This window comes from Temnothorax curvispinosus, unplaced genomic scaffold, assembly GCF_003070985.1.
Source record: "Temnothorax curvispinosus isolate PA1 unplaced genomic scaffold, ASM307098v1 QBEX01015018.1, whole genome shotgun sequence".
NCBI lineage: Eukaryota > Metazoa > Arthropoda > Insecta > Hymenoptera > Formicidae > Temnothorax > Temnothorax curvispinosus.
This window is the reverse complement of record NW_020224798.1, coordinates 388,546-414,139: the sequence shown is the minus strand read 5'-3', so window position 1 is coordinate 414,139 and position 25,594 is coordinate 388,546. Positions and strand designations below refer to the sequence as shown.

The 25,594-nt window shown below is 37.9% G+C and overlaps 2 protein-coding genes across 9 annotated transcripts in view; one reads left to right on the top strand and one right to left on the bottom strand.

The window, feature by feature from the left end:
- LOC112465201 overlaps positions 1–25,257 on the bottom strand; it is an 86,278-nt gene extending 61,021 nt beyond the window's left edge. For 5 of the 8 annotated variants that reach the window (XM_025032644.1, XM_025032637.1, XM_025032640.1 and 2 more), the window contains exon 1: positions 1,098–1,507. The gene's annotated coding sequence lies outside the window, so the exon portion shown is untranslated. Of the gene's footprint in view, positions 1–1,097; positions 1,508–24,827 lie in introns of those variants that run through there. The other 3 variants (XM_025032639.1, XM_025032641.1, XM_025032643.1) reach the window with 2 other exon arrangements.
- On the top strand, positions 14,177–16,794 carry LOC112465203. The gene has a single exon (XM_025032645.1). It carries the CDS (start codon positions 14,550–14,552, stop codon positions 15,462–15,464), a length of 915 nt encoding a protein of 304 aa, XP_024888413.1. The 5' UTR covers positions 14,177–14,549; the 3' UTR covers positions 15,465–16,794.
- Positions 25,258–25,594: the final 337 nt, after the last annotated feature.

The window sequence follows — 25,594 nt, the reverse complement described above, 5'->3', positions numbered from 1 at the left end:
AAATGTGATAAATATATCAAGTCCAACATATCCAGACATTTTTATAATTACAGATATAAAAATGAGAGAAAGAAAGAGAGAGAATTATAAAAATTTATTTTTCCACTCATTAATATTAATTCTTTATTTTAATTATTTGAATATTGGAAATTGCATTAGAGTTCAAGAGTTTCATGGAATAATTATTTCAAGAAAAAATTGGTTTCCCTTTTAACGAGAGAAAGAAGTTATACAGATAAAATAGGCTCGGATATATCTCGTAATACCGATAATCTATATTAATGCCTATATTGTTTGGATTTTTTGTCAATGCTATTTTTTTCGCCGCGTTTTCTATTTTTCCGATATTTTCCCGCAGTTTCACACTCGCGTTTCTGGCGCAAATACCATGATTACCGGGATCTACATTCTATTGCGCGAACGTCGCGTAGGAGTGTCGTCAGTTGTGCGATATTATTGAAATATTACGCGGATCGGTATGATATGTATGTACATGTTCATCTAGTTTTTATCACGCCCGCACATCATTTCGGATTTTCCAGCTCACTTGTAACGCTGAACTTTGAACTTTGTGCTAAGAAACTTCAATTTGCGGTCTATAATGAACGAGAAGCCGGGATATAATTCGATTCAAAGGATCGAGATCTATATTCGATAGTAACTTGCGTGAACAGAAATTAATCATCGTAATTGCCATTGTGGTTACTTCAATTTTTATTTTAATTTTTACTTCAATTTAAGTGGTTCTTAATACGTGATATAAAAATTAATGTCATAATATAAAATATACGAAAAGAACATCAATTGCATATAATACCCCTGAAAATTTTATATCTATTAATGAATTAAATCATATATATTTTTTCTTTTTTAAGATGAATAATGAACTTTGTAAACTTTACGAGAAATGTGGAAGTATATATATATAAGTTGTTATTAGGTTATATCACATATAAATATGTCGTTGTTTAATCATATGTAATTTTCCAAAAATCGCTCTACATATATATCTGATGTCTTTCAAAAGTTTCACGAAATTTTTTATTGATGAATGTGCAATGAAATGTGCAGTAGAATTTGTTTATCATATAATTTACTCGTAAATCCAAACCGCGAGTGAAGATTGGAAATCTCGTGGACGAAGTTCCACGTGGTATCGCTGCTTAATATCGAACTTCTAGGCGGAATTGCGATCGCTACGCTCACGTAACGTCGAAGTGCCTCGACGCACTGATTTAGAGATGGCTCTCTGCATTTTTGATACTGTCACCACTGATCGCACTTCGGCGAGCGATTACTTTTTTCCCTTTTAGTGCAAACTAAGCGCGAATCGAAGTAACGCGACGAGAGGACACGAGAGCTCCACAAAAATCAATTTGCCCGAGTGTCAAGTGAAAAGCCGATCTCGATCGACAGCCGATCGCGATCCCGCGTTAAATCGCGAACCGATCTTTTCTTTCTCGACGGACGTGATTTCTCGCGAAGTTTCGTGGATGGGGTTGCTTGCGACGTGAATGCTAGATGAATACTGAGGCCGTCACGTCAGCCGCCGGGTTTCAACCCCCTTCTACGTGTGCTTCTCATCCCTCTTCCGGTCCCCGCTACCATCCGCCCGCTCCACTCTATCAGATGCGCATCCACCCACGCAACTGTTGCGCCCCCGCCCGTTTCTGATCATTCCTCAGGATTTCGCCAACCATTCCGCGAGCGCGTGGTGGCGAGAATCGAGTCACGTGGACGATCGATCGCGATCGCGATCGTACCTCGCGCGCGCATTAAAATACTCATGCTGGTGTATTGAGTTAAGCGATTAATTATCGATTGTTCCGGCCACTAGAACCGTCGTTAATGGAGTTAATGGCGATATCGCTGCTTAAAAGAATTAATTAAATATATTGACCTTTCGACATTTCAAGCCCGATCGTAAATGCTGTTGTAAATTTGATTAAATCGCCACTTTTAGGACGATAAACGATCTCAGAGCGGACGGCTGGTATCAATTTAATTAATCAATTTCCGACTGTGAAAGCTGGACTAAATAGTTGCCGATTAGGTACACTGAAAAATGGATGTAGCAGCTTTATAATGTTATGAGTAAACTTTTTTAACTTTTGGCAAGTTGGGGGTTAAAGTTAACACTTGATTTTTTTCACTACCGTATACTTATCGTCGTCAGCAGACTGAATCTTACTTTAGTTCGCACTAAATCTGTCTTAATTGCTTAGAACTTCTGACGTGATTCACAAAACTGTAATTAAGGCGTAATAGACACGCATTGGTAATCAACTCTCGAGATCAGCTGTCGCTCTTTGTATTTGTCTGTAATTCTCGGGAATCAGATGAACGATTCATTCGCATTTGTCAGTTTTTTTCGATACAGTGAATGGATCATTAATACTAGAATGCGCGTTTCTTTTTCGCAGTTTTTAGCGAAACTTAACAGAATCTCTTACTTGCTTTTCTATCATTCTCGCGAGTTTACGCTTTTAATACGACGCTTTTATTTTTACCAATAGATTTATCTTCATTAAAGAAGAGACACGAGTCTTTTAATTGTCTATTTAATGTTATTTTTTCTAATAATACCCTTCTATAATAATCCTGCAATTATGCTTAGCCGAAATCAACAATGATAATACATATAATATTATGTTAATCGATAATTGTTCAAAAAATTCAAAATTTATCAGTTTGTAGAGTCAGTCTTATCAGTTTTATATTATATGTTTCTAAGCAGTAATATAAACGATGTCTCTGAACCAAGACGATATACGATAGACGGGAGCGATTATGAAAAAAAAAACTATACGAATCGTGAAAAATGTATTAATCGATTTTTTGCAGGCGCGAGACCGAGAGTTGGATATGCGCGTTGATGTTTTCGCATTGAGACGACGACGACTATAATGTGCACGTCGTACTTTGTAAACTCGGCTCGAACAATGCATAAAACACGTCGGCGCACGTAACTCGCCTTCGCCTCCTAACTAATTAGCCTAGATTTATTAACGGCAGTTTTGTAACGGTCGTAGAATTCTTACGGCCAGTCTTCTTGTCGAGACCGCTTAATTAATTACTCTCCCGTAGGGCGGAGATGGTAATAATGCGTTTCTAATTAGTCGCGTTCGCGCGCGCGTGAAATAACTACGAGCTTGCAACCAACGCGAGATAAGCGGAGGGGAATGTGCGAAAAGGATGCCCGCGGTCGAATAATTTTCCTCCGTCGAGTTATTTTTTACACGCTTCTTCGAAGAAGTGCACAGTTGGTTTAAGGAAGTTCCCGATAAGATATCGATTAAATATTAAACATCGGTATACTCGACTAACATTATTTATGTCGTTTTTAAAACTTTAGCGTATATATATTTCTCACGTGTGAATGCTCTTCCAGTGCGAAAGAATTCGTTCACCGAAAGAAATTATATTTAATAGATTCTTTTTTTGTGTGTGCAAAAATTGACAATTCGAACCGTTTGAAAAGCGAAGTATTTCGCTCGCGAAGTCTCTCACTGAAGTCAATCTTGACAGTTCTCGGGCATCGGTCGGACTCATATGTGATCTCCGAATGGAACATGATCTCGGGACGTATGAGGCGTGACGTTCGCCGACAATTTCATGAATAATTGAACGTGTGCTTTAAGCGGACCGTGACGTATTGGCGGGGTATCGGTTCGTCCTGCAAACAGAATATTCTAGCTAACCGTCTGGACTGTTTGATTGATTAACAGTTTGCGCTGAATTTTGAATCGCCGGCGGAGGATCTTACACAATTTGTTTTCAACAGATAGGAATAATTTATGTGCCACGATTGAATATTACTTTGTACACTACGATTCAATCGAATGGATTGTAAACAACAGTTATATTTTACATGGAATATATAATTTAAAGAAATGCCAGTTAGATTGGATTGTTATATTTATAGCTGATTGCATAATACACAATACTTTTATTTTTTCTGAAGCTGCAAATATCTCCGTTTTTTTAAATATGATTACTCCTTTTTTACGATTATATGAAGGTAAATTCATGAACAAGCAAGAATATTAGAAGCTCCGTTACTTCTCCGCGGATAACGCACATGAAACTTGCGTCATGACGCTAAGCATTCAACTCAAATATCAATGTAGTACGTAAATACCAATAGTATATTCTAGATAATCTATCGGAGTTTTATTTATAAAAATTCGTTGGTCGTGCGAACGAAATGGACAGCTTGCAACCCCTAATATAGTTCTATGCATGGAGTCGTTCTCTTATCTCTCTTATTCACAGTCCATACGAGCGATAAAAGAATCGCAGATAAGTGTACCTTATATTGATTAACAGTTTTTACGTAAACTAGTCACTAACGATAATTTTAATGATCATTACTTTTTATTTACTATAGATATTATGGAATTAATTTAAAATAAAAATAATAATTTACAAAAGAAATATACAGGAAATAATACTAATTATAACAGGAATTAAAAACCACTGCAGTTTTATTTTTCACGTAATTATAATGTTTATTTATGTCTGTTTTTAACAGCCTTGAATATAATAAAACGAGGAATACAAATTATTAATATATGGTCACAAAATTATATAAACCGTATAAATTTTTAAGCAAAGCGTTCATAAATTTTTGAAATACACGCACGCGCATTAGACTTTAATGGGAACACATATATCTTTATACCTGAAAGGATTAATAGCGCGCAATTTTCCTGGGGTATGCGTACACTTCATGAAAGAACAAAATGCGATTAATAATTTTGCGTAACGAGTATTTGGATAATTCTCTACGCAACTCACGTAGCTACCCACTACCCGTACACGAGACATATGAGCATCGCGAATGCAAATTTCGCGAATGTCATTTTCGTATCGCCACGTCATGATATAAATATTTTTCTACGCTCACAGACTATGGCAATCCTATGGTACAATAAGATTATTCGATGAATAACAAATATTACTACCACCAATGCATCGTTAACATATACAATATTGGAACGCAACTGTTCCGCTGTATTAAAAAAATATTAGAAACAGATAAATACAGCGCGAGAAGAAATATTTATTTGTTTCGAGGACATTTTAAAAAGATATTCTTTCTTTCTGTGACGTTTTCGTTCATTTTTTCTCAATATATGCATACGAGCAGATATTAGATGTGCGTATAAATTTTAAAAGTAAGAGAGGCGATATCGTAAAATTTATTTTTGTTTTAATGAGAGGAGTTTGTGAGCAAATAAATTAAAAACTTTGTAATACTTCATATCAAAATGCTATTCATCAATATTCTGTCAAATCAGTTCATTAATGCGTCATCACGGTTTTCCTCTCGAGTCGCTTTCTTACTTGCCTCTCTAGCATGAAAAACAGGTATCTCGTCGCCAACGAACCGTTACTCGCTTCTTTTTGCAACCAAGAATAATTTAGGAATAATTTGCATTTGATAATTACATCTGAAAGTAGATCGCGAAATTTTTTCTTTCAAAGAATAAAAAATTTCGATTTTCCTACAAAGCGATTTATTTAGATGTAAAATTTTTGATATGATATGAAAGGTGAAAGAGTTCGCGACAATTGTATGATAGGTTTTCTAAAAAATAATTTTATTTCATATTTGTAAAACAATGATATACAGGAATCAATGGCGCGCACGATTCAAATTTATTTCATGATCTAGCTGTATGTATCTTTATTGTTATGTTTTCATGTAAAAATTCACAGTGTATCTTCCTGCTCAAATTATCTATCTAAACATAATTTTAATTCTTTGTTGAGGATCAAGTTCCAGTATTCGCGCAAACATCTACGAGTCGACTAATTGTGTCGGCAGATGAAGATAAAGCATGACTTTACGAAATAAATGGTGAACATATCGCCACGTCGAGAGTTGCTGACTGGAAAGCTTAAAATGGTTTTATTCCCGTAACAATTTAACAAAATAATCCGTATTAATTAAATTCTTTATATTTTATGAATTCGTATAAATACGTCTTAATTTTCATTTGATTAATAGAATTAATTTATAGATTTTATATAGATATCTATTAATTTTTACTATTAATTAATAATTTATAAATATTAATCAAATCTAATTTGTAATGTGATAAGTATATCTACTGAAAATTTTAATAATATAATTGGCATTATTTATGATATTTACACGCTGTGCATTTAGAAAAAAAAAAACAGATGATGTGTGATAATTATTATTAATGCTACTAAATAGGTACATGACATATATTTACCCTCGTATTTACCGTATCTGATTGTATTAAATATACTGCAGTTGATCGTTTGTTTTATATTTAATAATTACATATTATTTACCAAGTTTTATCATTCTATTCTCTTTAATATCGTTCAAGACGAAAAGCTCACGACTGCTTAAACACTTACATTAGCACAAGGCCCAAGGCTTTCGTTAAAGCAGCGATAAAGTTTGCGTCAATGACGAAACGTAATTACGAAGAATTCTAACGAAGCTGCCGGCGCGATGCTCTGAGTGAATAAGAAGGGAAGCAACGCTTTTAAGGCTATAATGAAAACTGCTATAAACCGTAGACTTCTCTATGCTGCTTGACCTTCGATTTTGTCTTAAACATCCCTCCATTTCTTCCTTATTATTCATGATTTAATTCGTAGTCGTATCAAATTGAGATTTACTTGGTAACATAATAAGCTTATCATTAACATAGTAAGCTTATATATTTTGAATTATGAATTTTGTTACAAGAATCCATCACAGAATAAGATAAGATAGCGTAAGGATCGCTAAGAAATTCGTGCAATGTGGTAAATGAAGTCACGAAGAGGTGCTCAGATGAAAAGGTCATCTGAGAAACAAATTACAAATTATTTGCAAATTATTTATTCAAATCGACAGAGATGGAATTGCATAATTCGTGTCAAATGCTTTTCTAGACGTTAAAAATCCAAGTGCGCCGTGCGATAAATCCGACGTGTAAATAATTAAACTCAGCTACGAGAATTCCCAACGAAATTGCTGGACATTTCTGGAGAGTTTGCGAAAGGGTTTGCATATCGCGCCGGACGACTAACTTTGCATGGACTTTAGCGGCCTGCCCTATCCATTTGTATTTGTGCGCGGAAGAGCTCAGTTTGCTCACACAACGCCCGGTCAAACAGCCGTAATTTTGCGTAGCCAAAAGTGATCTAATAGCTCTGCGTATTATAATTCACGATGATAATTGCTCTTGCATGCAGCCGGTATAATTTTGTCACTGATTGCGGGAAGTTGAAAATATTTTTCCCCGTGACAGCGTGAAAAAGGAGGAGATGACATAGCTGAGGTGATACAATTGATGATATTAGCTAAAATGGAATCGTCGATAGAAGATAGTAACATTTTTAAACAAATTCATCTAGTTAAAATATTTCTATAAGATCATTACTTTATCAATTTGTTTCTATAAGTGACACATTGACCATAAATTAGCATACCAATAACACGAATACCAATAACAGTTAATAATTAAATATAAGTTAAGTTAATAATTAAATGTAATTAATTAAATATTAATAATTCCGGTAATAACGAAATCTATTCTCAGTGACAACGGATTGTATCAATTATTAATCATCCGAAGCGTCATTAATCATTATATTGATACGTTCAATATTCAGAAGCTCCAGAAATCCCACTCATTAGGCTTATCTATAGAAAGGGTGAGATGCATTTAAACCAAGCCACTTATTCTGAGTACAGGCCGGTCTAGTTACACGCGCGTCGAATGCAGCGTTCGCGGTATAGCATTCCCGAGAGATCCCGCACCATCCAGACGGTGCAAGACATGTTACTTACGAGGAGCGACCTGGAAATTCCTCAGCAAAACGACCGATGCACGACCGTAAGGGAGTTTCTCATTCCGATTGGAAGTTTTCCTCGCCATAAGCGGCGGGAGAGAAAGAGCGCGTCGCAACAGCCGGAGGGAACGCAAAAATGGTTCAACACCTCTTGGAATCCGGTCGAGTCTTTCCAGAGAGAAACGTAATACCAATAGTCACGCTGCACTTACTTTGACAAAGTTCTTTTTCGTCGAGTTCAGCGCGTTTCTTTTTTCCGTCGCGCTACGTATTTACGAGTAATCCGAGAAATTGGCACTGTGAACGGCGACAGCGCGTTTTTACCTGTGTCAGGAAACCCTGGGGGAATATGAGACTCCGTAGTAGCAGAATAACACTTCATTTTATTTAAAAAGACTGCATAATGCATTTTTTTTTAAACATAAATATGTTATGTAGAAAACAGTAGAAGAAAATAGGATTAACGAAATAATCTGCAGTGTCATAATAATTCTGTGCATATTAAATTAACAAACAAACAGGGTTACAAGTTACAGTTTATTATGTATTTTTAAAATAAAGTGTTTAAAAAATAAGAAAGATTATATTAGATTGTTTATAGCATTTATAGGGAGAATTACAATACTCACAATTACGAAATTCTTTTTTACGATAATTTAAATTTATTTAAAGATGTGTACACATTTCACAATTCGCCTTTGATAGTGAAAGCGCCTGATGTAAGATTCTTAAATTTTTTTTTAATAATTTGGCTTGATAGAGATCGTTTTAAAACTTTATATAGCATGATATTCCATGACGGCGCAAATAATATTTTCGGAGAAAATTGTATCGAGCGTGCCGGATCCGTCCGCTGCTGTAGGTGGAAACTGCATCTATGATGCCTTTGACATTATCTGCGAAACAAAGTACCGGATAACCGCGTTACGAGTCAATCTCTCCGTCAGGTATAAGCTAGTCTCCGGAGGCTTCGATGGAAGTAGGAAACAGTGGGAGTTCTTATTTCGGCCGCAGAATTTTGAATCCGTTCTATTTTTAACTTTGTTTCAAGGAAACGATCTCTACTGATAAATTTATAATAATCTTATGAATTGATAACTGTAATAATTTCTACTTATTTTAATACAGTATTTATACAATACTTCCTACTTGTGTAGATTTGCATAATAATTCTGGCCACGATTGAAATTGGCATATTTAGATAAAGAAATAGTCTGCTTTCTTTACAATGTCGCAATAAATCCTTTCACTCGATGCGCACGTGTCTTATACCTCCTTTATTTTTGCATAAACGTAGGTGTTCGTTTCCGCGATACATCTTCAGATAAATCTTTTTTCGATACATCTTCGACAGGAAATTACATTTACACCAATATCTGGTAATGCGAATATTTATTCGCATTGTAGTCGACATCGCGCTATTTATAAATATATATGTTCTCTGAGTAGTGTAAGTAGGGACCACGTATCTTTTCTATTCAAAATTTTAGACAGCTCGTGTGATTAATCGAGCTTCTTCATGGAGCACCACATGGGAAATGTTGCATGTGATCTAATCGATTGGAAGATGACAACGTCGGATTTCACCTCATGTATCGGTGATTTATTAAGCCATGGATAGTAATTACCGGGTTGTGTATTTGATCGCAACATAATCGTTCAAGTCGGGATTGTGCTATTATATGAATAAACGATGACGGGAAGGCCATAGGAAAATTGGGACATGATAAATTCGATTATAGAGTTCATATACCTGGAAGAAATCAATAATCGAATGAGTTAAAAAGATATTGAACTTATATTATTTATGCAGTTTTGTTGCAGTTCTACATTTGCAAATTTAACAGTAAATATCTCATCTTGTTGCAACTCTTCCTCATCGCAATATTTGTTCAAAATATGTACATTTAGATTGTCACACTTAAATGAGATAGATAAGGAATTTATTAGATTCTTATTTAATTTCGTTTTTTTTAGCATAAAATCATAATATTTAATTGAATATCGAATGTAAGACTGCAACTGAATCATATTTAATGTGTAATTATTTTTTAATAGTCGCCACGTATATACGTAACGAAATGTAATATACATCAAAGTTAGTTTGACATTGCGCGATATTGCACATAAGAATATAACACAAAGGGGTTGTAAAGGGGTTGAACAGTATTGAATTTACTAGATACTTAGGAACTCTGTCACGCGCCGTGCGAGCCTTCGAGAACCCTCGGCACTGCTGTGAAATCTTTTAATGAGCTTACCAAGCCTAGAAGCCTCATATCGGCACGTCTCGCGGCAAAGTAAACGCGAAAAGCGGCAAACCGTTGGTGGCAGTTGTTGCGTGCGTCACGTCGCCGGGATTTCACGCTTCGTAAAAAGCCGTAAAAGACGTAAGGCTACTTTGAATTCGAACGTACGTTTACGGTCGTTGTGAAAGATTGACCGTGTACCATGGTGAGTTTGTCGATACATCACAATCGAAGACACAAGTGGACGAAAAGAAATATATTTTATTATTTTTCAAAATATGATTTATTCTGTCCAGAAATAAATTATAATTTTTGTTATTATATTTTCCATTATACCGTATTGGGTTAAATTCTAAAAACAGATCGGATTTTACTTTTAAGTCGACAAGACAAATATTCATGATCCTGTTCCTAAACTCATCTCTTTGTAACTAGTCAAATATTTGGCAATATCGGTGAGACAACATGTAATAACGGTGTTCAACTATCATATCCAACGCTGATAGTTGAAATTTACCAACTACGGTTTGAGATACGCGAGAGAGAGCAATGGGAGGAGAGATTCAACTTCCGCGCACACAATAGAACGGTTCGACTTACGGTGAAGGGATGCGCCGAGAATGAGGACTCGCCGGACATATCACTTTCCATAGAAATGATCGCGCACAGCCCCGAGGGCTGTCCTTTGCCGATAACTGCGTCGTCGTTGTAATTTCCTCGTTCGCTGACCGCAAGCTCTGTGGCGCAGATCTGCACGTTTCGTTGCGCGCAGTCGCGCGTTCCATGCACACTTTATTGCGTACGATTGTTTCTCCAGTAACTGGTTCCGAACGCGAATTTAGAACCTGGGAACCGAGGGAGTTTTATTTCATCCTTGTCGATATACCGATGACGTGTTATCAACTACTAGTTCTCATTTACGCGCGCATCGTTTTCGATAACGGACAAAGCCGGCCGGGTGCGCGTTCGAATAGGAATAACGACCGAGGCAACTTTTCTAACTAAGCGCTCGACGGGCGACTTCCGAAGTGGAGCATCGGGGACAGTACGCTGTACTCTGTTACCTCGTAGTGACCAACTTTCCGTTCGTGACGTAACATATACTGAATCCATTTAATTATAGGACGAGCAATTATGCAACTAGCGTCAACGGTCGACGTCTGATGGACCTAGATCGATTTTCACTTGCTATGTTCTCAATACTCTTCTGCCATCTTTGACCGTCATGTATAGATATTATTACGTATACTTAATAATATGTATGTGTTGTAGCTTTGATGCTATCTCTAGCAGATAGTTGTCAATGATTTCGATGATCTCGTATTATTTCATTATTCACAGTGAATATATTTTTATCAGCCTTTTATTTCCCATGACGAAGCGTGTCGGCACGTTTGTGAAACAAATCAGTCATTTATCGATTTGTTTTGTTGCCATCGACACACCTTTTACCAATCGTAAGAGCGACGCGGAATATTCTGTATCAAATTCAATTACGATCAATCGTTGACCTTTGTAACTACATAATTTGAAATCTTCTGCCGACCCGTTTCCATCAATTCTCTTTCGTGATCCCATCGTATCCCTATTATTCATCGTTGAAGTGTGAACAATAGAGTCGAAATTTTGATAACTAGCCAGTCACTGGAAAGACCGGGCGACAGTCTCGAGATAGGGGGAGGGAGCGAGAGAAAGAGAGAGAGGAAGGGAGAGGGGAAATTGAGCATTGTAGAGAGAACGATCTGCTCTGGCGAAGGCTGTTCTTTGTCGATAACGATTCCACTATTCCTCCTTGCAATTTACTTGGTATAATACCGTGAACTTTGATCTGCCAAGATCCATATTCGTAGCTTCACAGATCACGAGGTGAAAAAGAGAAGTTATTAATGCTGTTTGATGCCATCGAGTAAATTAGCTTTGAATTGCGTATACGAATTGATGCGAGCAAATATTACGCGAGTTATACATTTTCATAGTTCTTTCGATCTACCTTGTAAGTGTCCCTTACTCACAATTTTTATATAAACGCATACAACATATAGTTTAACTACATATTATTCATCATTTTATGTAAGAATTGAAAGATTGGCATTTAGGGAAAAAATTTTTTATTAGTTTTACATATGAAAATTTTTCATTTTAAAAATATCAAATTTTATTTTGTTTTAACACCAAATTTTCATTATGTTCTTTGTACTTTCAAATAACATAATTAATAATTATTATAGTTAATAGTAATTTAAAAAAAATTGTAATAGTTTATGTTGAGAGAGTATGTGATGAATCATGAATATTTTTCTGTAATTTGAATTTTGTATGCGACGGTTGGAGGGCGTACGTAGACTCGATGCGTTGATCGCGGTCATCACACCCACTCTTGAGTATGCACGTTTCTTGTACGCGCAGGAATGTCACGTGTAACTGTGCTCATGCACACGTATATCTCGGGAATATACGTGGACGCTTTTAATTTCATCTCCTCCCAAAAGATTCACCAATTATATCGTAAATCGTCACGTAGCGAGACAATTTTCTTTGAATTTGCGATTTGAATTATTAGTTAATGATCGGAATTACGTGATCTGGTAAACGGTGGAAGAACGAAGCACGGTAATCAATTCCCTTGATTTGGACTAGATTGGATTAAAATTCTAAACGTATAATGTTAACGTTATCTAGTGACAATCCTTGACATTCCTGCGATTTTTTTACAAGAGTACTCAAAATATTATTCGTTACATTTCACATAGAGCTCGTGAACTTTTATGAACGTGATTTCTTTTCTTGATTTTATTCGTTTATCTTTGAAAACATAATGTAAAAAGTCCTGGTGTCTATTATACAAATTATACATTTTCATAACAATTAAATGCGTGGAGCATACGGAAGGTGTATTTCTATGATATCTAGCATTGAAATCAATACTTGCAGATGATTGTTATATGATCAGTATGAAGAAACGTGGGAACAACGAGAATAAAGATAGTAAGAATGGAGGTTGTCAGAATGGAGGCAAAGCAACGGAGAACTCAGATTCGGGAAATCTGAGCGATGACGAGAATCAAGGCTTCGGAAATTGGCTTCGATCCAGCACCGGTGCCGAAATGATGCGACTTTTCGTGATCACGAATTCGATTTTGGTCTTCGTGACTATGGCTTGGCCGAACATGAAAGAATCCTTCTACATCATCAAAGACTATTTCATGGGGGAAGAAGATTAAAAGAAGATTAAATGATTAAATGATATCAATCGAGGAATAGAATAAATAACGTTGTCATTTAATCTGTTTTAAATAAGCATGGCAATATATTATTCTCAATTGTAGAATTGTTTAACATATCTGTTAACATCAGTGTTTTATCTTTATCTCTCATATCATTGATTAATCTCGAGTGATATCTTAAATTAGATGTTAATATCAAAACAAATGGGCACTGATAATAGAGAATAGATAGGTATTAACTTTACAGAAATTGTTATTGATTGTTATTATACGCTAACTGTTGTTTATTAATTATATAAGTTATATAAAAAATATTCAATTGTTTGATCGTAAGTGCGTTTTAAAATCAGTGAGAGATAAATAGGTACTTAAATCTAGATAGATCTAGGAAGATAAACGAGAAACAATCGTCGACTTTCACAAGATTTAATATTCTTACAAATGCCACAAAATGGGTAAACAGAACTGTGACAGAACTTCTTTTTCGCGCAGCGTTTGAAAGTCAGATTTGTGCAGATCGCGATATTTGTATAAGATAAAACTCTTCCCTATATTTTTCTTGCCAGAAGTTCGTTATTTTGAAGGAGTAAACTTTCATAGATCCATCAGTCGTATAACTTTTAGCAGAACTGACAAATAAGTCAGTTATTAAATCGGACTGTTTTAATTCTCAGTTAGATTAAAACAGTTTTAATGATAATTTACAGTAGCACTTATAATTATCTTGACAAAAACTTTATAAAAGGCTTTTATAATATCAATATTTGGTAACAAGAAATTAAAAATGCATAATTTATAAAAAAAAAAAGATTACGAAGTGCAAACATAATTTAATGAAAAGTATTTTGACATAATTGAATAATTTTCAAATAAATAAATATCAAAATGTTTATGAGCCAAGTGAATTATGAAAACTTCAAATCAGAATGTATAAGATCTTGAAATTTTATATCAAATTTACTCTTAGCATATATCTCATCAATAATAATAGAAGACTGTTAGTTTTGTTTATATTCTCAACTTTGACTTACTTGTGCCTTGAAAACTCAAAATATTTATAAGCACTACTCCCAAAACCATACGTCTCAAACAGAGAGATCAGTATCTTCTATCAATGTATCGGCTTGATCACATTAACCGTTAAACTTGTATAAGTAATAGTATATTTAGGATACACACATTTATACTGCAATATTCTACATGGAATGTTGTAATATCGCATCGCAATAATTAATCGCAAGGCCTTGTCATGTTGACGTTCGTTATTCGTGGGGTGTTTCTGGTCAGCATATTGGGCTGGTATAGCGCCATCGTCTGGAAGATAATCGACGGTTACTTCCAAGACGAGTTTCGCGCTTACTTGCAGGAAGAGTATCGCAAGCATCCGCGGATCAAGGCCGACGTCGAGAGCGCCGGGGCTGTCGATAAGGGGCCGGTTTCGAGCGCGTTGCCAGCCGAGCCGAGTTTGAGCCACGGCATCGTGGAGACCTACGGTTCCAACGCGGCATGCCCGGCCGACATCGCAGACGCCTGTCCGCGCGCGATCGTTTCGAGCGGGAAGAAACCGGAGGAAGCGGTGGCAGGTGGCACCAGCGAAATCGCGGTCGCCGTCGGCGCCGGTACCACCGAGAAAAATGCATTCCCGGCGAACGCGGCCCGATCGGCGCAGGAAAGTAGGAAATCTCCTCCGAGCGGCAGCGACACGCGCGATAAAGAACAGCGACCGGGTGCCATCAATCAGGACGCTGACCGCGAAGAGGCTCCGATCGAGGGAAGCGTACTTCCGCACCCCGCGTCCACGCGTCGTGTCGAGAAACCGCGACGTCGTCTCGACAAGAAGACATTATTGCGTGCTTCGAAAGAGGTCTTGAAGGAGATATCGCGGAAAATGCCGAGGAATCAAAGAGTGAACACGCTCGTTCTGACCGATGCTGATTTCGCCGCCGCGAGGACCAGGACCAGGGACGACGGAGACGACGATTTCTCAGAGTTCGAAGAAGAGGAGAAGGATCAGAGGGTCCGTAAAGAAGGAGTTCTCGTATCGGAATTGCCATTCAAGCCCAAGGCGGATATCGGCGACTTGGATAGGGTTACCGCGGAAGAGTTCTGTCCCCTGACCTTGGAGGACGAGGCTTCCTGCGGGGAAACCACCACGTGGCCGTGACTGTGCTTGATGAGCGCCGTCGCGGTGAATTTGCTAGTATTAGATCCCGTGGAAAAAGTTGTGCATTAACAGCGGGACACCGAAGGGCTTAGGAACATGCTGAGAGAGCTGAGGCAGAAGGCTGCGCGACTGTTATTAGAATAAATCTCTGTACAATTAGTTTCGCGTCTTTATTAAGGACGATGATGATAGATGTAGTGTGAAGATCTTCTCATGTTTTTGTTGGTGCATTGCAATTTATTCAGTTCAGAATGAACTTGAGCAGGATGAAATAAGGCTATGACGTGTAATCGTAGTTTTAATATAAAACAATGTATCACTATCTTTTTATTAGGCAGAATTAAATCTTGATTCAATATAATTAATATTTTTACGTTAGCATTTCATTTTTCTAAATCAGATATAAATTATCCGTATTTAGCATAAAATTTATTCTCTCAATGTTTCTTACTATGCGTTCTATGCTATAATAAACCTTATTTATTTTATGAACTCAGCAATTTGTCGAAGCGATAATTATGGTATCAGTCGAAGATAAGTTTTCGCTGCCTAAGGATGTTTCGAATCCAGGACAGATATAAGTGAAACGAATAGGATCATTAAGTAAGACACCACTGTCCTTTGACCTTGCGAAAAGAGGTTCTACGAGGAGAAACTAGCGAGTGACCGTGAGAAGTCAGAGAAATCGCGATATACGATGGTGCCGTATCGGAAACACTTGTCCAGCGGAAAAATCGAAAAAGCACGTTTAAACGCGCAATTTGTCTGCACGTATCTCATTGTATATGCTGAAGGATAAAATTAAAAATTGATATATGAGTGTGCCCCCCCCCCCGCAAAAATGAACATTTGTCGCGTTATGTAAAGATGACAAATGTCGTCAAGTAATCGTCGAATGACACGCGTGGGAGATGTTTTGCAAATGTAATTTCAAGGAAGAACGAGTAAGGTCGAAGCGTTTTAAAAGCTTCTTTCTAACAAGACGTTACCGCATTTTTCTTATTAAGTAATAAAACCTACGCGAGCAGCTAATAGCAAAGCAATCACGTTTTGCTTCTGTTTATTGCGCGCTCGAGAGTAAAACCAAGTAATCTTAATAAGCAGAATAAGTATAATCGCACACTCATTTTCCGAAATGTGCACGTCGCAAGTAAACGAGAAAAATCCATTTTTTTTTCATAATGCGTTTAAATTAATAATAGTGTTTGCATTGCATCACATATCTTTATACTAATTTCATTGCTGTCATTGAAATTAATGATTTGTCAACGGATATATCGTCCATGTATATAAATGCAAATGTAAATAAAATAAGAAAATTTATTCATTACCATTGAATTATAAGAACAGTTGTTGAAGGTCTACATAATTCTTATATTTTAATTTAAATTTACAATTGTTACATTTACATTTGTTTTTAAATGTGCATTTTTATTACTGATATCACTTTGAAATATAAATTTTAATTTTTGATTATATAAATGCGACATAAATTAAATTAAATAACTTTTTACATGTGCTACAGTTCTCTTCGACATGAATAAATATATTATTTTTATAGAATAGGACCATATTAATAATATTGATAATTATTCGAGAATTATTGAATCAAAAATGCAAAATTATAAATTATAAATTATTTTAAATTGTTTTATTTTAGCAATAAAATATATAGTCAGATACAAAGCATACAGTTACAGAAGCAATTATGATAATTTAGTAATTTAAAGCAGTAAATATTACTTTGGATGGTCGTGATTTTCATTTCCCTGCCACATTAACCATGTAATGATACCACGTTAGATTGTCGGTTCACATTTCTATACGCATGTTAAAGCGCTCAGTATTAATAATTTTTGTTACCTCAAAAAGCCTTGGTAATTGACTGCGTAAATCGAAGCAATTTACATTCGCTAAATGCGCGCGATATCGATTGCATTCAAAACCAGTGACGTCTGTGAATGTATGCTGAAGAATACTAACAGTGCTGTCAAAGTACGAATAACAATAATACAGGATGAGCTCACCGTAACGTCTCCTTTGTCCTTCGCAATTGGAATAACAAAATATTTCTGAATCATTATCAAACAACGGCAAACGGCAGTTTATACAAATGTAGTATACAAACTGATTGTAGTATAATAACAAATATAATTTGCAAGTACTTGCGTAACGTCGCGCGTTGGTGAAGCACGAATATTTTAAATTAAAATAAGGACATTTCGTTAGCATCTTGTTATTATCTTGCGAAGAACAATTTGCATATTTACTTTTGATTATTTACAATGTTCGAATGTTCGTGCGTAACGCAGAAAATAACTTTGCTCGGGAATATACGACGCCGCATTACGTCATTGAATTATTCAGTGTAATAAGAGCATTATATACATGCAAAATGTGTTCTATATACACGTCTACGTCAATTGCATGGCACATACCTATAATACGGCAGCGTAGAAGAGGAATTCTAAATATGGAATTTATAAATGCCTTTGAATATATTTTATTCTGGAGATCTACAGAATAAAGTAGCGAACTATATAGTACAAATCGAAATGTCTGACACGTCATCAAATTTTTTGCAGGAAATGTTAGATCGAGCCCTAATTGTTTCTTTCGCCGTGTAATTCTTCGGTTTACGTTTAATTCCAGATTCAATTTTCATTTACGTAATAAAAGACTATACGTTCTAATTCGAGTCGAGAATATGCAGGTCGATGATCGAAGTCGTACTGGCGTATTCGCGCAGATCTCGACAGATTCCTTATCCGAACACGTGCCGCGAATGAAAAGACGCTGATTGAGAAGGAGAAAGGAGCCTGCGTAACATCGCACTCATTATTTATTATTAATCGGTCACAATTGAATGACACATTAGAATTTTTGCGACAGAGAGAGCGCAAAGTGCAACTTATATATCTGCATAGTGGTACGGCGAATTCGCGAATCGCAAAAATTGTGCACAGGATTGTGCCCGTCTATCAAATCATTTGCCGGGTATCGTTTTACAAAAGTACTTTTTACAAAAGTTGTCTTTTTGCGTATCGTAACGACGCGGCATTTCCTCGCGCGCGCATGAGAAAAAAATGATGTCGAGAGAAGAGTAGTCGTGGACGCGCGGGGGTAATTTCCTATGTAATTGAGAAAATACACCGGCAATGGCCTCATTACGGTAGTCGTCGATTTCTCGTAACGACTTTCCGCGCGCGCGCGCCCTGATTTGGCGCTACGCGCTACGCTTGTTTTATCCTGCTCCTCTCTCGCATCGTAAGAATTATAATGCGGACGATAGCGTGGCGCACAGATATCTCGACAGGGTTGGGAAAGTTACTTTTTAAAAATAACTAGTTACAGTTATCGTTACCGAGTCAAAAAAGTAATTAGTTACAGTTACTAGTTACTGATTCTCAAAAGTAACTCGTTACAGTTACAGTTACTTAAAAAGTAACTATTAGTTACTTTTTCAGTTACTTTTTTAAAATGTTAAAACAAGATTACAGAATAAAAAGTTTAATTTTAACATGATAATTTTAAACTTAAAATTCTTAAATAAAATGTATTATATATGAAACTAAAATTATATACATATATGTATATTATAATATTATATATACATATTATACAGGGTGTCCTATGAGTCCTATGACTCGAGGTCCGGGTGTGTTATTGAAGTCATTTAGAGTTGAAATTGTTTAATAAACATTAAACATATCTCCGTAAATATTCCTAACAGAACCACAACTATTGAAAGTTAATATGAATATTTGAAACATTTTCAAATCCTTAGACTACTTTTTTTGGGGGCATATGAAGTCAGTAGTTTATACAGAACAATCTCGCAATAGGGATGAACTTGTGAACAGAATTATGGATGCAGCAACGCAAATAAGACATTCTCCTGGCATGGTGGAGCGAGCTATTAGATCACTTTTACCTTTTGAAACAGTTTTTTAGGCTTCCTGGGAGAAACCGCTGATCAAGGCAGCGACATAGACGCACTTGACATCCCTGCTTTCACTCTCCCTTATGACGACTTGGCTACCAGACCTGTGTTTTGTCTGTCGAAGAAAGATTATTATTTTTCTTCGACAGGAGATCTGTCGGTCTCCTCAACCGACAAATCAGGCTCTTCCACATGTACCAATGGTGTTTGAGTAGCTCATCGGCTGGCAATGCATCGAAAGGAATATCCCTGATTTTGATCTCGGTGAATAGGCTTTTTAGCTAATCCGCTGATTGTTCATTGGCGCATTTATATAAAGATGATTACGCTATTTCTTTCTCAGGAATTTCTCATAAAGGTGGGAACTAGCGCACTCTCGAAGTTCAAGGATCTGCTGATCAGCTTTCTGATCACACCCACTTCACCGACATCTAGCCCTCGTTCTAGAAGGCTATCCTGATTATGCTCTTATCTTAATCGCTTGGGCGCAAGAACATAATCTTCGATCAGTGACCTTGGGCTTTTTGCCTGGGTGACTGTCCGACAGATTGGAAATATTGTGGCTTAAAAAAAGACACGCTTTTACGTGTCACATGTTGACCATATCTTTCTCTCTTTGTCCTTTGTATCCGAAGAGTAGGACTTTGGGCTTTTTCAGCCTGTCCTTCTCTCTGCAGCTGCTTTTTATAACAACGTCTGGCAGTGCTGCTATAGCGAACTCGAGTTTTAGTTAGACCCGATTCCGCAACTGGGGACTCCTCTAGTCGTTCGCTCCCTAAGAAAACCATATATCTTGGAGGACTTTGTTTGAATTATTTCAATTGTTAAGGCCTCCGCACAATAAAAAATATAAAAAACAAGGAACAGATATTAGCGATTAGGACTAAAAAATCAAGAATAAAGTTGGATGCACGATGAAAAATACAGGCAACAGAAACAATGAATAACACAAGCAATAGATTTTATTGGAAGCCGTGTATTAATACTACACCAGCTTTATTCCTGATTTCTTATTTCTAATCGCTAATATCTTCTTTGTTCCTTATATTTTTCATTGTGCGCGGGCCTTTATTGTTATTTCTGGAACAAAATGGAACTAAATTTTATTTTTCGTCCCACAAATACCGCGATCGCACGATTTCATCCGGATAGAGTCGCGAATGCCTGGAATTTGGTTCGTATTCCCGAAGGGCACACGATATCCGGGAGGCACCGTGTGTGACATAACTCCCCTTGCGCCACACAGCAATCGGTATAGTATAGCTTATACCTTGTGTGGGAAATTTCTCTTCGTAGATTGTACTCACAATCAGTTACACCTCTGAGTGCGACCTTATACCTTATACCTTTCCACCATTCCAAGATGAGATAAATAAATCCGACACATACACTATAGATCAGAGTACCTATTCTTATAGGTCTGGGTACCTATTCTTGAAATCGTTTGTTATTAAACAAATTCGTTTTTGGCGCCAATGAATGCCAGTCAGTTGGCGCCACTAATCATTGCGTGTGTAAACTTACCTTAACTATAAAAGTAACTGTATTAAAGTAACTTAAATTAGTTACAGTTACCGAAAAAATGTAACTAAGTTACCGTTACAGTTACCAAAAGAAAAATGTAACGCAGTTACCAGTAAGTTACCAAAAAAAGTAACTTGTAACGGTAACTAGTTACAAGTAACTAGTTACTTCCCAACCCTGTATCTCGATCTACTTCCGCGGAATACTGGCGAACGGTTGAGAAAGGTACGAACGCGGTCGGGTTTTGTTAATCGTATGACTTAGGTATGATGTGTTACGTTACACTCGCCTCCAGGGTAATGATCGATGATGACTCTCATCACTCTCGTAATATCAAAAATTTGCTATCTTACTATCTACTGTTTAAATATACTGTTACGTGAAATGCGTGCGTCTATAGATCCCAGAAATTCGGATTTTAATTTCCGTATTATAGTTTTTTTTTCTTTTCTTCTTTCCCAGAAGACTGGAAGGGAATTTATCTCGAGACCTACATACATCTCTTACTCCATAAATAAAGAAATTGTTTATTTTATTGAAGTATCGGTTTGAGAAAGTGCGCTTCTCTTGAAAATAATGTACATGCAGAAGATAATTCTAATGTGTCACGTCACGTCACAAGACGCGCGATTTCCTCAAAACAATTACACGTAATAAACGCCTCGAGGAGCCCCGACACCGTGACCCTACTTTCTCAGTTTCGGCGAGAAGAAAGTAGTCCGGAATCCTTAATTTCCTCGCCGTTTTTCAAGCTTCGCGGCGACTGGCGAAGAGGAGCGGAATTTTGGAGCAATTAGAAGAGACTCGCAAATGAACCGTGAAGCGCGCGCCTTCACGAATTGCATGAATAGGCATCGGAGAAAATCTAGTTTCACTTTTGCGCCGCCGTGTCCTTCTTCTCCTGCTTCCTCGCGCGCGCCGCGCGTCCCGCTCCATAATGGATTTCCTAATAAAGATTATCAGTTGCATTGGTTGCAGTCGCCAGCGTGGTTAATTGGATCTCGTGGTATCACGTGCGAGCGATTTGGGGTGTGACGTGATTTACACCTGCGAATAATGCTAACTTGCGGGAGAGCGCGTTTCACTTCGGCTCGATGCCGGGCGATTAAAACTATGCGGAATTCATTTACGTGACAAGCGCACAGTCTGTGCACGTGCAAGGTCGCGTCTTCTGACATTTTCGTACGTAACCGATAAATACGTATTCAGGGAACGATAGCTGCAATACTTATTGTTCTTTAAACCGTTCATCGGACTTATATAATTTTCCGTGCAACGCGTAATTTCAACGTGAACGGAATGGTGATCTTTTCATTAAATTTCCGCGACATTGTCCAGAATGTAGTGTCGTAATTATGTAATTCTCGTAATGAATTGCTCGTAATTTTTACACACGCATAATTAAATTATCTGTGGAAACCTTGACATTAGAGTTGACAATCGAATCGATATTATTAATTTTATTATAACAGAATCATAACCGTATTGTTTCTAAGACTGCTTCACATTTCTCAGCATTCTAGGATAGAGTTGATTTCTTTTTCCGTTAGAGGTGTACTATTATTTCAGGCAGCAAAGGCAAGTATTGTCAGAAGTATTATTTGGGTCACAACTTTTTTCTGAAGAAAACCTGGCTCACGCTGGATGCACAATGACACGATTTTCCAAACGTTTACGTTCAAATCGAATAACTGATGGCAATGGTATCTCATTGAAGCACGTATACGCGCCCAGAACGTGACGGTTAACAATCGAATCGAGATGTCAGGTAAAGATTATTATTGCCAGATCGTGTCGGACTTTTAGCAGGAGTCCGCTTCAGTACTTGGAAGTTTTAGCTTCTCAAAATCGTCGCACGCGAGCTTCGACCGAAATCGTCATCGGGCGTGCAGGAGCAGCGTCGTAATACGACACCCGTCGGAAAGACACAAGACACGTATTCATTTTCTTCCGCGATTTGTGTCGCGTAAAATACCGGTAGCTACTCTTGTGCTGAATCACAGTCGGTAGGTAGATAAGTGAACGACCTTAATGCAACGGTATTTGTGCGTGATTTTCAAAGCACGTACGACAACGGCACGTACGTACGTATACGCGCGAAAAGGTGCCGCGCGCCGAAACTGCTCCGGTTTCCTCGCCCGGATCCGTCGCGTAGATTTAGGCATTCGTGTGGGTATAAGCGAAACAATAATCTTCGTGAGCATCTATACTGCGGCAGAACGTCGCGAAAAATTAAGAATATTTAATTTAATTTTTTCATTCACTGTTGCACAGTCAAAACTGACACGAGTAGGTGAGACAGATGAGCGGATAAGAATTTGAGATATTAAAATATAAAATTTAAATGTTTAAATTTATATTTATATTGCGGATTATATTTATGTTATCGAAGAAGAGATTATAAATATTAAAAGAAAAGCAAAAAAGATATTTATTATATTATCAAATATATATGCACGAAAATAAAATATAGTAATTTAGAATTAGTCGACATTGAGTCGACATTTATAGCATATTAATTGCATTCATTAACACCGTTTTGAATTTGTCGTCGATGTTTTATTAACATAATAAGATCGTAACACCGAGAAATAAATTTATTCCTGCGATATACTATCGCGTCTTGAAAATATCATCACATTAGTTTTAAATTATTCCGTTTTTCTCTCATTGTCAGTGTTAACAGTATCAAGTCATCTTCCTATCCCCGCCGCGCGCGCGAGGATAGGAAGATGACTTGATACTGTTAAACTCATTTCGATGAATGGCAAGTTTTAAGGATTATCATACGAATACGTTCACCTGAGCAAGACATAACAGTACTTATAAATCCGATTTAAACCAGCGCAAGAACCAGCGAGGGAAGCTCGTAAATTATTCCAGAATTATATTAATTAGCTCGACGCGTTCACTCGTGGCGACAAACTTGTTTGATTTTTGTAATCGTTATCGGGACCGTTGATTCTGAAAGTCGAAAACCGGCACGGCACGAGTATGAAATCGCTCGTATTTCTAGCGGGCAGAAGTGGGAGCTCGAAACTCTAGACAGGGACCTGTTGTGGATGATTCTACGATCAGAAATATGCCTGAGCCCTCGAGAAGCACATTCCAAAGGAAAGGTCGTGGGGGGGAGAGAAGGGAAGAGGAAAGGGACAGGAATTGGAATAGGGAAAAGGGAAATTTTTTATTATGGTTCGATATACAGGTTGATACTCTTTGACGCGAGCTATTAATAAAATACATTAGCGTACTGCGTCATAATAATTACTCGTATCGCAATAATTACTTGCGATAAGTATGGAAGATAAAGCGAGACGAAAATAAATAATAATATCTACTAATTATCAGGGCAAGTGAATTGTAGCGATAGCGAAGACGGTAATGATGAGAGTAATTCTAAAGATATCTGTGGGAATAATTTTCGCGATACACAGGGAAATATGGGTGAAACAATGAATGAGGAGACGCTTATTAAAAATTGACGTAACTCTTCGTGCGTTTAGCAACCAAGACTAGTTCGAAAATAGATCGAAAGAGTCGAAAATTCAAGAGAATCACAGAGCGACGCGACGGAGTGAGAGTGAAATGGACGGGAATACGAAATAAAGAAGGATCCGGATGAGCAGAAGAAGGAGCGGGGACGAAGGAGATGCGCCGGCACACGCATTCCGACCGTTCAAAGGACCTTTCGGTCGGAATGGACCCGGGTGCCCTTCGCTGGTCTCTCCGGAGGGCCGTATTGTCCGTGTCGGACCATTCGCGGCTGGGGGGACTGGGGGGCTGGGGAGGAGGCGGGCGGGGATTGGGGGAGGTGGTATCGCGGGACCCCAGCAGGGCACCCAACTTAACCTCTTAGAACAAACGGTCAAAACGCAACCAAAACGGAGTCCACTCACCTCGTAGCTTGTTTGTGCCGCGCTCTGCTCCGACAATGCCTCCCTCGTCATTCACCGTCACCGACCACTGTCGCTCGCGGGTATCCTAGAGCACTCTCGTCGATATCACTGTAATAAAATATAACTATACGTCGCAAATGTCAAAACACCCGGGTGCCCTGCGCGCCGCATCGTCCTGCGTTCGTTTGAACATCAACTCCTCGGCGCGACTCCGAAATTCGCAACACACAGATCCTGACTCGATCTTCTCCGGGCCGCCGCGTCGCCGGTGCTCTCCTATTTCTCGGGATTACGCACTGTGATGAACGGTCTTTCGTACATGTGCCAATCGCCGCGGATAAGACACGAAAAATGCGAGGCCGCGGGGACCGCGCGCTCCGCTTCGAAGCGGCAGATAAGTGTGGCGAACGCCGATCGAGCGATGTGTTGCCGTTTTGACCTGCCTGCAAACTGACCAATCGTCGCGCAGGTGGCATCCCGCTGGTCCCCCGTAGTCCCTGCTGGTGGCAGGCGCTGGAGAAGGGGCCCAACCACCTGCCGCGCGACCTGCTGGGGCCTGGGACAAGATCAACCCGTAACAGGCTCCGGGCCCGTTTGAACAATAGCCTGCCAATGCTCATTGGTTGTTGGTAACATAGAATCTCGTCCGTGAACGACGGATGCTGGATCGTTCAACATTCTGAAACATTATTATTGAATAATGTGTCTCTAGGTTTACACCCATCAATCATTTGCTGCGCGACTTGCTGGGACTTGATGTCCCAGGA